This window comes from Artibeus jamaicensis, unplaced genomic scaffold (genome assembly GCF_021234435.1).
Source record: "Artibeus jamaicensis isolate MK-2021 breed Jamaican fruit bat unplaced genomic scaffold, CSHL_Jam_final contig_1998, whole genome shotgun sequence".
Lineage (NCBI taxonomy): Eukaryota > Metazoa > Chordata > Mammalia > Chiroptera > Phyllostomidae > Artibeus > Artibeus jamaicensis.
In genome coordinates, this window is record NW_026521407.1 from 9,683,196 (window position 1) to 9,699,111 (window position 15,916).

At 40.5% G+C, this 15,916-nt stretch overlaps 1 protein-coding gene and 1 pseudogene across 1 annotated transcript in view; one reads left to right on the plus strand and one right to left on the minus strand.

Annotated features, from left to right (window-relative positions):
• Window positions 1-2,421: 2,421 nt before the first annotated feature.
• The window catches only part of PPM1E (protein phosphatase, Mg2+/Mn2+ dependent 1E), a 115,227-nt gene continuing 101,732 nt past the window's right edge, over window positions 2,422-15,916 (plus strand). Inside the window, exon 1 of the mRNA XM_037163574.2 lies at window positions 2,422-3,055. Coding sequence (XP_037019469.2) covers window positions 2,553-3,055 — 503 coding nt within the window. The 5' untranslated portion in view covers window positions 2,422-2,552. The remainder of the gene's footprint in view (window positions 3,056-15,916) is intronic.
• LOC128626193 (glyceraldehyde-3-phosphate dehydrogenase-like) lies at window positions 11,630-12,620 on the minus strand (annotated as a pseudogene).

The following is a 15,916-nucleotide window of genomic DNA, read 5'->3' on the forward strand; positions in this document are numbered from 1 at the left end:
GCTGCTCCGTCAAATGGATGCACTAGGATGGATCTTTTGTGAAGTAATATCTTTATTAATATAAGCAAACACACCTCTCATTTATTGTAATATAGAGGTGTAGGCTTTTTCTTTCATTCTTAGTAGTAATGTTTTCCCAACATATAACACTTTCCTTCAATATGTGGGTTGAGTCATAAATTAATGTCACAAATGTCACTTCGATGAGGAAGGCAATCACATTACAAAGTAGGAAGGTGTAGTTTGATGTGAATTGTTATAGTTGAAAGCTATGTACTCTCGAGCTAAATGTCATCATGTCAAATTCTGAGATGTTGAATGGTTGTTGCAATATAAAATTGTGGACATTTAAATTTTTAGTCTTTTTTTTAAAGATTTTATTTATTTATTTTTAGAGACAGGGGAAGGGTGGAAGAGAGGGAGAGGAATATCAGTTGGATGCTCCCAACTGAGCACCTGGCCCACAACCCAGGCATGTGCTCTGATCTGGAATTGAACCAGAGAACTTTTGGTTTGTGGAATGATGCCCAGCCCACTGAGCCTCACTGGCCAGGGATAAGTGTGCAGTCTTAGAATTTTTGTCAGTCTTTTCTAGACATTCTGAAATGGAAATGGACAGGTGGATTGAAAACAATCACAAATGGGGAGCTTAAAGATTTTCTTGGCATCTCAGAGAAGTTGCTCTACACTAGTGCATATTTTATTTTAAACAAAACATGTATAAATACATTTAGCTTGTCTGGAAACAGATTTATTTATTGGGTCTTTCCATTTACCTTTGAGACAAAAATAGTTATAGAGGACTCATGCATTACTCACTATAAACTTTCTATCACGTATTATTTAATCTCAAACTGGGAGAGAGAATGGACATTTATTTTACATGATGCCATAATGTACATTAGTGAGCTCAACCCACTTAATCTTAAAATAACAGTATCAGGTCAGGGATTTAGAATACAGAATTATACAAAAACAGTTGGCAAGGGGGACTCCTTCTTCTGCCATTAACAACTTACTATAAATAGTATTTCAGACCTTAAATCCAACTGAAACCCAGAAACAATAAATGGAGAGGATGGGTGGATAATTTATGAACATGTTTTTCTTTTTTCTTTTTGACATGGAGGTGAACATGTTTTTCAAAGAAAAAGAGTCACTATATTGTTGTGAATTATATGTTACATGGACAAGGCAGTGTGCAGTAAGGATGCTATCATCTACACAGCTGTATAACAACATAGTTTCTCCCCCTCCCAAACCCTCATTCAGTAAGGCTTGAAAATAATAGGTTTGTGTGAGGTTTGGTGAGAAAATTAGAATCATTTAAAGTTTCAGTTTCTATCTAAGAAAGACAAGAGACTGGGGAGATGAGAAAGAAGAACAAACAAAATGTAGAAAAAATACATATGTGATAAAGTATAATGTGTATTATGCAGAGACTAAAGAGCGGTGTGCTGGAACACTAATGGCTTTGCAGTGAAAAGATCAGGATGCACTCCTTCTTGCATTGCTGTGTGTGACCTTGAGCAAAGTCACAATGTCTTTAAAGCTCAGCTTCCTCATCTGTAAAATGGAATCATAAAGGCAATGTCTTCTACCTTGAGGCGCTATTGCAAGGATTACAGGGGCAAAAAACAACTTGTAAACTATAAAGCCCTATAAAAATAAGGCTTCATAGATATATTGCACTGTTGAATCTTCAGAGAAAAGGACAAGGGGGGGAAAGTCTAGAACACTTTGGAGTCTGACAACCTGGATTCTTATTCCAATGTCCTGGCTAGTCGCTTTGACACCTAGAAGCGAGTACTTAATCCTGCTTTCCTCTTTTTGATAAATGAGGTCAAGACCACTTTTTTCACAGAATCAAATGAAAAGTATGCAAAGGGATCTACCACTTGGTATGTGTTTGATGCTCTCCACCGCCCCAAAATACTTATTAAAGGAATGTCATCAACAAAGGTGTAGCATCTTTCACACTGTAGCAACAGATAAAGACCCTAAGGCAAGGCAGAAACAGATAAAGAAAACTGAGATAGGTCCAATCAAAGTGGGAACGAACATTTAGACTTGGAATTGTCTTAGTTCACCTCATCCACTTGAAGCTAGGGTATCCATACAATAAAAACATTCAGAGGTGGAGAGCAGGCGACTCAAGTGTCCTTTCGACTCCGACTCCGGGAATTCGAGGGGAGGGACCCTGAAATTCTTAATTGGAGCCCGTTACCATGGCGACAGTCTCTAGGCAGCATCGGCTGAGCTCTCTGTAGGGCTAGAGGGTGGGCCTCCGCGGGACCCTGAGCGCGCTCCCGCCACTAACTTTCCCTCCAGATCCAAGGAGGCGCACTCCGCCCCCGCCCCCGGGCCGCGCACGTCCGCACTCGGCGGCGCGCACGTCTGCGGGAGCCCTCTCCAGGCAACCTAGTGCTGATCTCTCGTGGCGGTGCGGTGGTTTACCGCCCTCGTGGGAGCCCGAGGCTCCAGAGTAGCCCCCTCCCCTTCCTGGGCTTCCCCGTGGCTACTTCCCGGTCGGCCCCGGGGCTTGAGCAGCGATGGCGGGCTGCATCCCTGAAGAGAAAACTTACCGGCGCTTCCTGGAGCTATTCCTGGGTGAGTTTCGTGGACCCTGCGGCGGCGGCGAGCCGGAGCCGGAACCCGAACCCGAGCCCGAACCCGAACCCGAACCCGAGTCGGAGCCTGAGCCCGAACTGATAGCGGCTGAGGCAGCCGAGGGTTCTTTGGTCGAAGAGCCTGGGGAGGAGGAGGCGGCCACGGTAGCCACGACGGAGGAGGAGGAGGAGGAGCAAGAGCAGGACCAAGACCCCGAGCCCGAGGAGGAGGCTGTGGAAGAGGAGGTGGAGGAGGAGGCGGCGGCAGCGGCGGAGGGCGAGGAGGACGAGGCTGAGGCAGCCCCGGGGCAGTCGGCCGTGCCGCCGCCGCCGCAGCCCCAGCTGCCGCCGCTGCCCCCGCTCCCGCGGCCGCTGTCGGAACGCATCACCCTGGAGGAGGTGGAGGGCGAGAGCCTGGACCTGTGCCTGCAGCAGCTCTACAAATAGTTAAGTAGCGGGGCTCAGCTGGGGGTGGGCCGGTTGTCCCTGCAGCGTCGGCCCCTCAAACTGCTCTTTTCTCCGCTCTTCACCCCCCACACCGCCTGGCGCCGCTGAAATCGCCCCCGCTGGCTCAGACTCTAGCGGGCGGTCGGCGGCGAGCTGCCCACGCCCGCCTCGGCCCCAGTGCCTCCTGCCCGGCCGGGAGCCGCTCCCCGGGCCCCGCTCCCTCCCGCCTGGCCGAGCCCCTTCTTCCCTTGCACCTCGGCCGCCCACTTCTTTTCTCCACTTCACAAACCTTTTCTCTTTCTCGGAAGGCTTATCCTTTTATCCTTCCTTCCAGTTTTGAGAGCTCTTTCTTGTTCCCAGCTCCCTTCCTCCCGGAGCTTTTCTCCTGCAAGGGTCTTTTCCCCCCTGGTCTGAGTGCTTCTTGTCTGGCGGCGGAGACGCGCCATCCGGTTCTAGGCTGAGCTGAGAGGTGAATCCTGTGTAACCGCAACCACAGTGATGATACTGGCCCCATAGCCACAGGAGAGACTGGAGTCGATTTTTCTGCCAGGCGCTTAGTGCTCAAAGTGAAGAGCTCTTTAGGTGGCTTAATACACCGGAGCCTAATATCCTGGTTTAAAGATATTTGATAACTCATAATTGAGGGAGGTGGGAAGGAAGTGGGAGGTAGGGGTAAGCAAAATTTTACAAGCGAGCCTTAAGGCACAAAACCACTGAAAATCAAGCCCTAATTTGTTAAAGTAGAAAAGTGAGGCAGGTTTAATGAAATTGCCATTAGGTGCAGTATTTTCAGTCCATTAAGTAGATGGGGTAGGGGAGAGAAAGCAGATGGCTTAGCCACACAGATGAAAGTCGAAAATAGAAAGGTCAAGGCTTTGCCTTTCATCCCAGTTCTGGTTTTTATGGGCTTGAAATAGAAGCGGTTTACAATTGCATCTCTTTTTAAATGGAATTGTTCTGAAATAGTGACAGAAGAGAATACTAACAAGCTTCTGGAAACATTGGTAAACCTGGCAGTCTTTTGCCGTATTGCTGATAGTTGTAATGAAAGGTGTTATGCTGGCCCCCAAAAGTTTATTGCTGCAGGAGTCACTGCAATTAAATTCATACCCACTTCCTGGATTTCCTTAAAAGCCTAAGTTAAGAGAATGGCCAGGAAAGTAAATGTTTTCTCTTCACCCAACCTAACAGACACCTGATCAAATACTTTCCCTGTTAAAGCAGAAGTTTATCAATAGGGAAAAAGCATTTAACATACCCGCTGAAGAAGTGAAATGTGTTGATGTTCCACACTATAAAATTTAATTTTGAAATAAGCAATTACCAAAATAGTAATACTGCTTTTTGGGCAGTGGAAAAAAAAATGGCGTGTAATAAATACCACTACCCAGAGACAAACAGTATTGACATTTTAAAGTCTTCCTAGTGTTTGAAAACTATAATTGAAAAGGGCTTATAAAATGTCATTTTTAACACTATTTAAAGACACTTAAAACTTTTTACTATAAAACCAAATTTAACTGTTTACTAGAGTGGAAGAATTTATCTCAGCATCAGACTAATTCTATTTTGACAGTCCTTACCTTTACAAATGCTTTTATAGAATGAAAAGGCGTATTTAAACATTAGAGAAGGTCCATTAAAAAGAGTCATTAGTTCAGAACAACCGTAAACATTTGTCTTTCAAGGTTTTTAAAAGAATGAACAGTATATAAAGGGGATGGCAAGTAGATGTTTTTCCATGTCAGAGGGCAACAAGATTAATTTTGATTCATGTATAAACTAGAAAAAGTATTCAGATGATGAAATGGCTATGTAATTGAGAATAAAGTTTGGATTTGAAATAAAATTAGCGAAAGTAATGTTGGAAAATACTATTTTACTTTAAATCAGAGATTTCATCATTTATACTGTGTTTTCTGCAAAGGCTGTTAGCCTGTTCTTATATATAAAATGGCTGGCTTGTTTATGTAAACTTCAAGGATTCTTAACAGATAAACCCAAAACAAAGCAAAACCCCTCAGAGTTTAAAAAATACACTTTTAACACTTTTAGTTTTTATTTATAAAAAGAAATCATATCACTTGGTTACAAGAATCAGTACTGGAAGACATTGTAGGGATAGATAATTTTCTATTCAAGCACTTTATTTTACAGATGAGAAAACTATGGATCCAGATTCAGAAGTGATTCTAACATTTCTCAATATAATTTGTGAACCTCAAAACTCTCCCTGACATATTTAAATGTTTGGTTCTCAAATTTCCTAAGAAGTACTTTAAAATAACTCTTGTCTGTAGTCAGTATCAGACTGTCCCTTGACTTTGGTGATTGTAGTTATGCTAATGGCTCCTGATTCTAAAGAATCCCTGTTTTGACAGCTAATGGAACAACTCTACCTAGGTGTCTAAAATAATTCTCAAATTAAACTCTGAATAGAAATATGTTGGAATTGCTTGTTTGGGGAAGGTGAAGATTGTTTTTCAAAAAATTTTCTCAACTACCTTACCCACTCTTTATTTTTTGGAATTTTTAATATTCTTTAAAAACTGTCCTGCTTGTCAAATGGTGCTAAAGTTCTTAAGTGAAGTTACCTGAACTATATATTCACCAAGTTGATAGTTGGCATTAATGTAAGAAGAAATTAACACTATGTGTAATGTCAGTTTCATAAATCTAGTGTGTTTTTTCTCTCAATATTTTAGAAATGCACAATATGTAAGCACTGAATGGACTGAGGTTCTCTGAAGAAAAAATAAAGGTGCTTATCTTCTCAATAGTGTTTTATGAATACATTGGTTGCAAATTTACTTTCAAAAGAATATAGTAAATTTTTTTCAACATTTTGCTTCTCAAAAGAAGTTTAGAATAAGACAGCAGATACATTTATTATTCTTCATTTTGGTAAACTCAAAGTTCAGGACTAGATTGAGATAAGCAGTTACTTAGATAAGTAAAGGATCAAGGTTTAAACTGACAAAATATAGTTATAATTAAGTTTAAAGAGTTTTTTTGAGAAGTATTTGGGATAAAGGTTTTGGTTTAGTCATCAGAATGGGAAATGTGTACTTAGATCTTCCTCTGCTAGATAACGACATTTAACATTTTGAAAGAAAAATAATTAAATATATTCTAATGACATAATATTAGGATTTCTAAGATCAGGGAGCAAATCTCCTTGAAAAGGAGGTCATGAGATATTTTATATCTTTAAAATAATTTGCAACTAAAAAATTATAACTCATACCAGATGTGGATGTTGAGGCTACTTGTATAGATTATTATATGGGTCAGTACTGTGTATTTTATATTTCCGAACTATACTCAGGATAAATTTTATTTATTTTAATCCTAAAAAAACAAATACTCTCAAGTTGTTTCTAGTGCTACGTGTCATTACATTTTTAGAGCAGTGTTTCCTCAGTGATGCACTTGTCTGGGTTGGGTTTCTCAAGGGGGAGAGAGAGATCTCAACAGCCTGGCAAAGTTAAATATTTCCAGATGGTTTACAGTAGTAATGAGGGTGGGTGCTTTAAAAAAGGATTGGGAAAGAAAATCATTGATTAGAGACACTAATAATTCAGATATTTGAGCTATGTGAATCATTAATGACTTTGAGATAGGTCAGAAAACCATTAAACTGTTTTTCACTTTTATATATATAAATTGAAAAATATATAGATGCAAGTTATAATACTCATTTAAAACTACACCTTTTTTCATATAATGTTCATTTTAAGAAGTGGAGAAAATGACATTAGTGAAAAAGAAGAAAGTAAATACCAACCATTCAATGTGAACTGTACTTTTCAGGTTTTTCTCCTGCCTCTCAGGCTGCCACTTATTCTCTGAGTTTTTGATACACTGCCTATTACTTTAATATTGGTGTTTGGTCCTTGACCATTCAAGTCTGGTTGACTTGTCTGTAGTCAGTATCAATCTGTCCCTTGACTTTGGTAATTGTAGTTATGCTGATGGCTCCTGATTCTAAAGAATCCTTGTTTTGACAGCTAATGGAACAACTCTACCTAGATGTCTAAAATGATTCTCAAATTAAACTATACAAAATAAAAATTTTAAAGATTTTATTTATTTATTTTTAGAGGAGAAGGGAGGAAGAAAGAGGGAGAGGAACACTGATGTGTGAGAGATACATTGATCTGTTCGCATCCATCAGTTGCCTCTCATGTGTCCCCAGCTGGGGATCTGGCCAGCCACCCTGGCATATGCTCTGACCAGGGATCAAACCTGTGACCTTTTGGTTTAGAGGCCATTGTTCAAAACCCTGAGCCACACCAGCCAGGGCTAAACTGTCCAAAATTGAGTTCAGTACTCCAACTCTCTCCTCCCAAACAAAACTAAAACCTGGTTCTCTTTCTGGTGGGTCCATCCCTGATTTCTCCTCCTGTCACTCCTCCCATTCAGTTAATTTTGCATTATAAATCACATAAATATGTCCCTCTCCAGTCCCACTGTCATTTTCATCTCTTGTTAGTCTTACTCTTCTATGACATATTCTCCCCAGTGTAACCAATGTGATCCTTCTAGAATCTAGATTATGTACCTTGTCTAATTGTTACCCACAGCTTAAACATTTTTACTGTTTACCTGAAGTTACCCAAACTGCAAAGTTAAAGGCATAGTCTTTCAGACCGCCAAGTCTTCCCAAGACTTCTGACTTCAACTCCAAGGGGCTAGGGTCTTACTACAGATTAAGAGGTAAGAGTCTGTACATGACCACCCTCACTTCCGACACCATCCAAGAGTTTGGGGTTTCTTAAAACCACCTCCAGTTTAGGTAATTCAGTAGACTCAGAACTCACTGAAAGCAGTTATACTAATAGATAAGAGTCATTATAGAGAAAATATACAAATTAGAATCAGCCTAAGGAAGAGATGCATGGGATGCAATCTGTGAGGTTTCGAATGTGAAGCTTCCACTGTATTCAAGGGATGTGGTACCCTCTGAAGATTGCCAGCCAAAGCAGCTCACATGAGCTTGAGTATCCAGAGTTTTCACTGTGACTTGAGTGAGTGCCCACATAGTTGAACTTAATTTTCAGTTTGCTCACTTCCCCTCAAGTGAGATACCACATGACCTAAGGGGCCCCACTATGAATAACAAAGATGCTCCTATTACTTCCTAGTGGTTAGAGGTTACCTGCCTGGAGCCAGGGACAAAGGCCAGACCTTTTTGGGGGCAAGGCCAAATCCTCTACACCTTCATCTATCTCCCCACTGATGATAAAACAAGGCTTTATCATCATTCTCATCTCTGGATCACTGTCCATCCACACCATCTCACCTCTACACCTCTAGAAATATACTTCATTTATTTTAGACTACTAATATATTAATTTGAATGTGCTGTGCTTACTCTTACCTCTGTGCCTTTGCTCATAACATACTCTTTTGCTCTAAATACCATGCTCTGCCACCTTTAACCCATCCAGTCCAATCTCTTATTCATTATTTAAGTTCCTGTTTAACATCACTTTTGTTGTTCGCCATCCCCATACCGATCCTGAGTTAGGTGTCTCTTCCATGTGCCCCTTCAGAATACCCAATGCGTATTTCTCTTATTTTTTTGCTAACAAATATTTATGTATCTTTTACTAGACCAATAGACCTCAATGTGAGGTGTACCCAAAATAATCCTTTGAGTTAAAGGAAGAAAATATTAAAATCTATTTATGTGCATACAAGTATGAAATTAAGTACTATTAATATTTTATATATTGATTGAAATTAGCAGTTTTTTCTGACAACTGATTTCATGTTAAGCACAATACATGAGGTATCCTGACAAAATGCAAGTTTCACAGTGTAGAGGAGTTAACAGTGGTACCCTCACTCCAATTTTCAGAACATTAAGAAGTATTGCAGTTTACCTGCATTGATTGAATGGCTTTATTGATTATATTGCCTGGTTTTAACAAAATTAACCCTCATTAAATGGACAATTGACTTAAAAAATTCCTGCAAAGAAATCTTGGCTTGAACATGTTTATTTGCAAGCAAGCATAAGGGACAACAAAATTAACAGCCTCTACTTCTCCCATTCTTAGTTACATTAGCTTTTTTAAAAAAAGATGATGTAATATCTGATGAGAAATTAGCAAAAGTGGATTACTAAATAGATTTACTGAAATATATTACTGGTGAGAGCAGTGTGTGTATGCATGGGTGAATATTTATGTACTCTGTATTGAAAGGGTGCTTGGAGCAAGTGTTTGGAGGCAGTTGCATTAGGTTATTAGCTACATGTTTGCCATCATATGCCTAGGCCAATGATGGTAAGCACATATACACCACAATAAATATTTGCTGTTCCAGACACATAGACCAGTGGAACAGAGTAGAGACCAGAAATAAACCCAGGTCTCTATGGTCAATTAATATTCAACAAAGGGGGCAGAACCATAAAATGGAGTAAAAATAGCCTCTTCAACAATTGGTGTTGGGAGATCTGGACAACTATATACAAAAAAATGAAACTCGATCACCAGCTTATACCATACACAAAAATAAATTCAAGGTGGATGAAAGACTTAAATATAAGTCATGACACTGTAAAAGTCCTAGAGGAAAACATCAGCAGGAAATTCTCAGACATTCTACACAGCAGTATTTTCACCAGAATGTCCCCTAGAGCAAGAGACATAAAGGAAAGAATAAACAAATCATCAAATTAAAAAGCTTCTGCATGGCTAAAGAAAATAGCGTTAAAATGAAAATAGAACCAACTATATGGGAAAACATATTTGCCAATGATACCTTGGACAAGGGTTTGATCTCCAAAATATATAAAGAATTTACACTGCTCTCTTCCAGGAAGACAAACAACCCAATTGAAAAATGGGCAAGTGCCCTGGCTGGTGTAGCTTAGTGGATTGAGCGTGGGCCTGTGAACCAAACAACTGTGGTCAATTCCCAGTCAGGGCACATGCCTGGGTTGCAGGCCAGTTCCCAGCAGGGGATGCATGAGAGGCAACCATACATTGATGTTTCTCTCCCTCTCTCCTTCCCTTCCTCTCTAAAGATAAATAAATAAAATATTTTTTAAAATGGGCAAGAGACTTGAACAGACACTTCCAAGGAGGACATACAGAGGGCCCAGAGATACATGAAAAGATGCTGAGCATCACTAGTCATCAGAGAGATGCAAATTAAAACCACAATGAGATACCACTTTATACTGGTGAGAATGGCCATCATAAACAAATCAACAAACAACAAGTGTTAGAGAGGATGTGGTGAAAAGGGAACCCTAGTGCACTATTGGTGGGAATGTAGACTGGTGCAGCCACTATGGAAAACAGTACGGAATTTCCTCAGAAAACTAAAAATGGAACTGCCTTTTGACCTGGCAACTCCACTGCTGGGATTATATCCTAAGAACCCTGAAACACCAATCCAAAAGAACCTGTACACCCCGATGTTCATAGGAGCACAATTTGCAATAGCCAAGTGCTGGAAGCAACCTAAGCACCCAACAGTAAATGAGCGAATCAAACAACTATGGTACATTTACATAATGGAATACTATGCAGCAGAGAGAAGGAAGGATCTCCTACCCTTTGCGACAGCATGGATGGAACTGGAGAGCATTATGCTGAGTGAAATAAGCCAGATGATGAAAGACAAATACCATATGATCTCACCTTTAAGTGGAACCTAATCAACAAAACAAGCAAGCAAAATATAATTGCAGACATTGAAATTAAGAACAGTTTGACAGTAACAAGACGGGTGGTGGGAGAGCATAATGAAGGGAAGGGGGAAAGGTTTTCAGGAACAACTATAAAGGACACATGGACAAAGCCAAGGGGAGGGGTGTGTGGGGTGGGGTAAATGCAGACAACTGTAATTGAACAACAATAAAATAATTTTAAGAAACTGCTGTTCCAATGAATGAACTAAAAGATTAAGTGAACTAAAAACGATACTGTTCTTACTATCTTAAACTTTTAAAAATGTAGTAAGTTTTTATATTCTCACATTTTAAAACTTTATATCAGAAAATTTGTTTTATTATTTTTAAAATATTTTATTTTTAGAGAGAAGGGAAGGGAGGGAGAAAGAGGAAGAGAAATATCAATGTGTGGTCATCCCCTGTGCACCCCCAACTGGGGACCTGGCCTGTAACCCAGGTGTGTGCCCCAATTGGGAATTGAACTGGTGACCCATTGGTTTGCAGGCTGGTGCTTAATCCACTGAGCCACGCCAGCCAGGGCTATATTGGAAAATTTAAAGTATATAAAAAAATAAAATAGTGTACTTATCATCCAGTTTGATCAATTTATGGCAAATCTTGTTTTTATCTACCCCCACACATCACACTTGACCTCCCATTATATTCCTGCAATTTTTCTTTTTTTGGCTGGGTGCCCTAAACTTTATTGATGATGCATGACAAGGCAGGGCTCCCTAAGCCCCTTCTTTCTTCAGGGGTCTAGGATGGAAACGAGGTCAGGAGATTCTCAGTGTGTTGGGGATCGATTTGGGGCAAGGACTCCCCAGCAGCTGAGGGTCTGTCTTCCTGTTGCTGGGGCTGATAGTCCAGGGGCCTCTTACTCCTTGGAGGCCATGTGGACCATAAAGTTCACCACCCCGTTACCGTAGCCAAATTCATTGTTGTACCAAGAAGTGAGCTTGACAAAGTGGTCACTGGGGGCAATGCCAGCCCTGGCATTGAAGGTGGAAGAGTGGGTGTCACTGTTAAAGTCACTAGAGACAACTTGGTCCTCAGGACAGCCCAGGATGCTCTTGAGGGGGCCCTCTGATGCCTGTTTCACCACCTTCTTGATGTCATTGTATTTGGCAGCATTCTGCACGTGGCAGGTCAGATCCACAATTGATGCACTGGGGGTGGGGACACAGAAGGCCATGACAGTGAGCTTCCCATTCAGCTCAGGGATAATCTTGCCCACAGCCTTGGAAGTGCCAGTGAAACAGCGATGATGTTCTTGGCAGCCCCTTGGCTATCATGCCACAGCTTGTCAGAGGGGCCACCCACAGTCTTATGGGTGGCAGTGATGACATGGACTGGGGAGTCCCTCCATTGATGCCAAAGTTGTCATAAATGACCTTGGCCAGGGAGGCCAGGCAGTTGGTGGTGCAAGAGGCATTGCTGACAGTCTTTGTGGAGTTGTCATACTTGTCATGGTCCATACCCATGACAAACATGGGGCATCTGCAGAAGGGGCAGAGGTGATGACCCTTTGGCTCCACCCTTCAAGTGAGCCCCAGCCTTCTCTATGGTGATGAAGTCACCAGTGGACTCCACAACATATTCAGCACCTGCATCACCCCATTTGATGTTAGCAGGATCTTGCTCCTGGAAGATGGAGATGGACTTTCTGTTGATGACACGCTTCCTGTTCTCAGCCTTGACTGTGCCTTTGAGCTTGCCAGTAGAATCATACTGGAACATGTAGATCTCATGTAGTTGAGGTCAGTGAAAGGATCATTGATGGTGACAACATCCACTTTGCCTGAGTACAAAGCAGCCCTGGTGACCAGGCACCCAGTATGGCCAAATCTGTTCACTCCAACCTTCATTGTGTCTCAGGGTTGAGGCTGGTACTGGGCAGGAAGACATGGCTGTGTGTCAAACAGGAGGAGCAGGGATCCTTCGTGCAATTTTTAAATGAATACTCAGTAATTTAATTACAATTCTGTTGGACATTTTAGGTGTCACCAATTTTTCATTATCCTAAGAATATCATGATGACCATCCTCTGAGCATACCTTTGATTTTTCTTAGAGTATATTTCTTATGACGGGACTATGTTACAAGAATTGGCCTATTTAAGACTTTAAAAAAAAAGATCATAAGAAAGACTTTATTCAAGAGGGGCCACTGCAGTGGGTGGGGGGGTTGCAGTAGTGGAGAGAGTTCAGGCTCAACTCCAAGACTTTTGATAATTAGTTTTAAAATGTCCTCTAATAAGGTTTTACTAGTTTACCCTTTAAGCAGGTATGAAAACATCCCCATATACTAAGGGTTTGGGTTTGATCCTGTCAGGGCACATGCAAGAATCAATGAGTGCATAAATAAGAACAACAAATCAGGGTCTCAAATCAACAAATAAAAATAAATAAATAAAAAGGTTATTGATATTATGGAATAATTTAAACATTTAGAAAATAATGGGAGAGTTCAGGCTGAGATAGAGGCATAGGTAGGAACCCTTCGCTTCCTCGTACAACCAAAAGGAGGATAACAACCAATCTAAAATCAGTAAACAACCAGAAGTACCAGAAAATCAAACTGCACGGAACTCCAACAACCAGGGAATTAAAAAAATCAACCAGAACAACTAGATTGTAAGGCAGCAGACTGTGCTGGCCCAGCGGCTCAGAAAAACCGAGGTGAGGCAGCAGACCATGCGGGCCAGGCTGGCTGAAGGTGAAACTGAGACTCAGAGCTGACTGTGGACTACAGCAGGGTTGCCAGGGTGGGAGAAACTCCCAGTCTCACCTGAGAGTCCATTGTAAAGTGCATTAGAATTGAGCAGACGAGCTGCATTGTTCCCTCTCTGGCGCCTCCCCCACAGGCAGCACAGCAGCATAACAAGGAGGGTTGCCCTGCCCAGGTGAATATGTAAGGCCCCTTCCATTACAACCTATCATTTGCTTGAAGACAGAGAAATATGGCCCAAATGAAAGGACAGAGCAAAACTTCAGAAAGAGAGCTAAGTGGTGAGATAGCTAACCTACCTAATGGAGAATTTAAAGCCCTGGTGGTCAAAATGCTACAGATCTGATTGAGCTTGGTCAAAAATGAAAAAAACAAGGAAAGATACCCAAAATGAAATAAAGCAAAATATTCAGAGAAGCAACAGTGACAGGAAGGAAACCAGGACTCAAAGCAATGATTTGGAATAAAAGGAAAAAAATAAACATCTAAGCAGAATGAAGAAACAAGAACTCAAGAAAGTGAAGAGAGACTTACAAACCTGGGACAGCCTGAAATGTTCCAATATCTGAATTATGGGGATGCCAGAAGGAGAAGAACAAGAGCAAGAAATTGAAAACTTATTTGAACAAACAATGAAGGAAAACTTCCCCAATATGGCAAAGGAAATAGACTTCCAGGAAGTCTAGGAAGCTCAGAGAGTCTCAAAGAAATTGGACCTCAAGAGGAACATACCAAGGCACATCATCATTAAGCTACCCAAGATTAAAGATAATGAGAGAATCTTAAAAGCAGCAAGAGAAAAGGAGACAGTTAGCCTACCTACAAAGGAGTTCCCATGAGGCCATTAGCTGATTTCTCCAAAGAAACCTTGCAGGTGAGAAGGGGCTGGAAAGAAGTATTCCCAGGTAATGAAAGGCAAGGACCTACATCCAAGATCACTCTATCCAGCAAAGCTTTCATTTAGAATGGAAGGGCAGATAATGTGCTTCCTAGATAAGGTTAAGTTAGAGGAGTTCATCATCACCAAGCCATTGTTATATGAAATGTTAAAGGGACTTATTTAAAAAAATAAGATAAAAAATATGAACGAGAAAATGACAACATACAATGATCAACAAATGAATCTAAAAGAAAAGAAAATGAAGAAAAACTAAGCAAACAACTAGAACAGGAACAGAATCAGAGAAATGAACATCACATGTAGGGATTTCAGTGGGGAGGGGGAAGGGAAGAATGGGGGGAAAAGGGACCGGGAAGCATAATTAGTAGGCATAAAATAGACAGGGAGAGATAAAAAATGGTATAGGAAACAGGACTCGAAGATCTTATATGTACAACTCATGGACATGAATTAAAGGGGGGATGCTGAAGGGTTGAGGGGGCAGGGTGGAGGGGGGATAAAGGGAAAAATTGAGTAAAATGTAACAGCATAATCAATAAAAATGCTTAAAAAGAAAATGTGAAGTAATAAAGCAAAAAATTCATATATTCACCATGCACTTTCAACAAATTATCATAATTGTTCTGGATAATTTTTAGGAAATAAAAATTTCATATGGAATTGAAGACTTTATTGTCACTTTCTTCTCTGAACCCATTCTTTTTTGTTTCTTCCCAGAGGTAATCTGAAAATTCTAAGACTATACTTCTGGTCTATATTCTTATATTTTTACTACACTTGAATGTGTATGGTCAAGTATATGGTGAGCTGAGTTCCCCCTCAGCCCCACCATTACTAGCTATCTCGAGACTTTTTATTAAACTCTTTTTTTAAAAAAAGATTTTATTTATTTATCTTTAGAGGGGAAGGGAAGGAGAGAGGAAGAGAAATATCAATGTATGGTTGCCTCTTGTGGGTCCCCTGCTGGGAACTGGCCTGCAACCCAGGCATGTGCCCTGACTGGGAATCGAACTATGATCCTTTGGTTCGCAGGCCTACACTCAATCCACTGAACCACACTAGCCAGGCCTACTTAAGTTTCGATATGTAAGAATTTCCTTGGTTTTAAAAAGCTGTTTACTCTAATTTTTCTAAGTGGTTATCTAAGTAAAGATAGCCTTGTATATGGGTTAGTAATTTTGTGGTTAATACCACGCAAAAAATTATAGGTATTCAGTTCCTGATGCATATGTAATCAGTTATGTTCAAAGAAGGTATTAAGTCATTTGGTATTTTATAACATGTATAATTAACAGTAAATCCTAAAATCAATATGAATAAAGACAATATCCTTTTTTTTAAACTGATGTAAATGGAGTTTATTTTTTTTACTTATTTGTTTTTTTGCCCCCTTACAGAAAGTATTTCAAGTGGCAAATTAATTGAACTATAATGGGAGTAATATTTAGTCATCAAAATATCATTAAGTCCCTACCATAAGCCGAGCACTGTGCTAAATGCTCTTAAAGAGAAATAAAATAATTATTCTTTTCC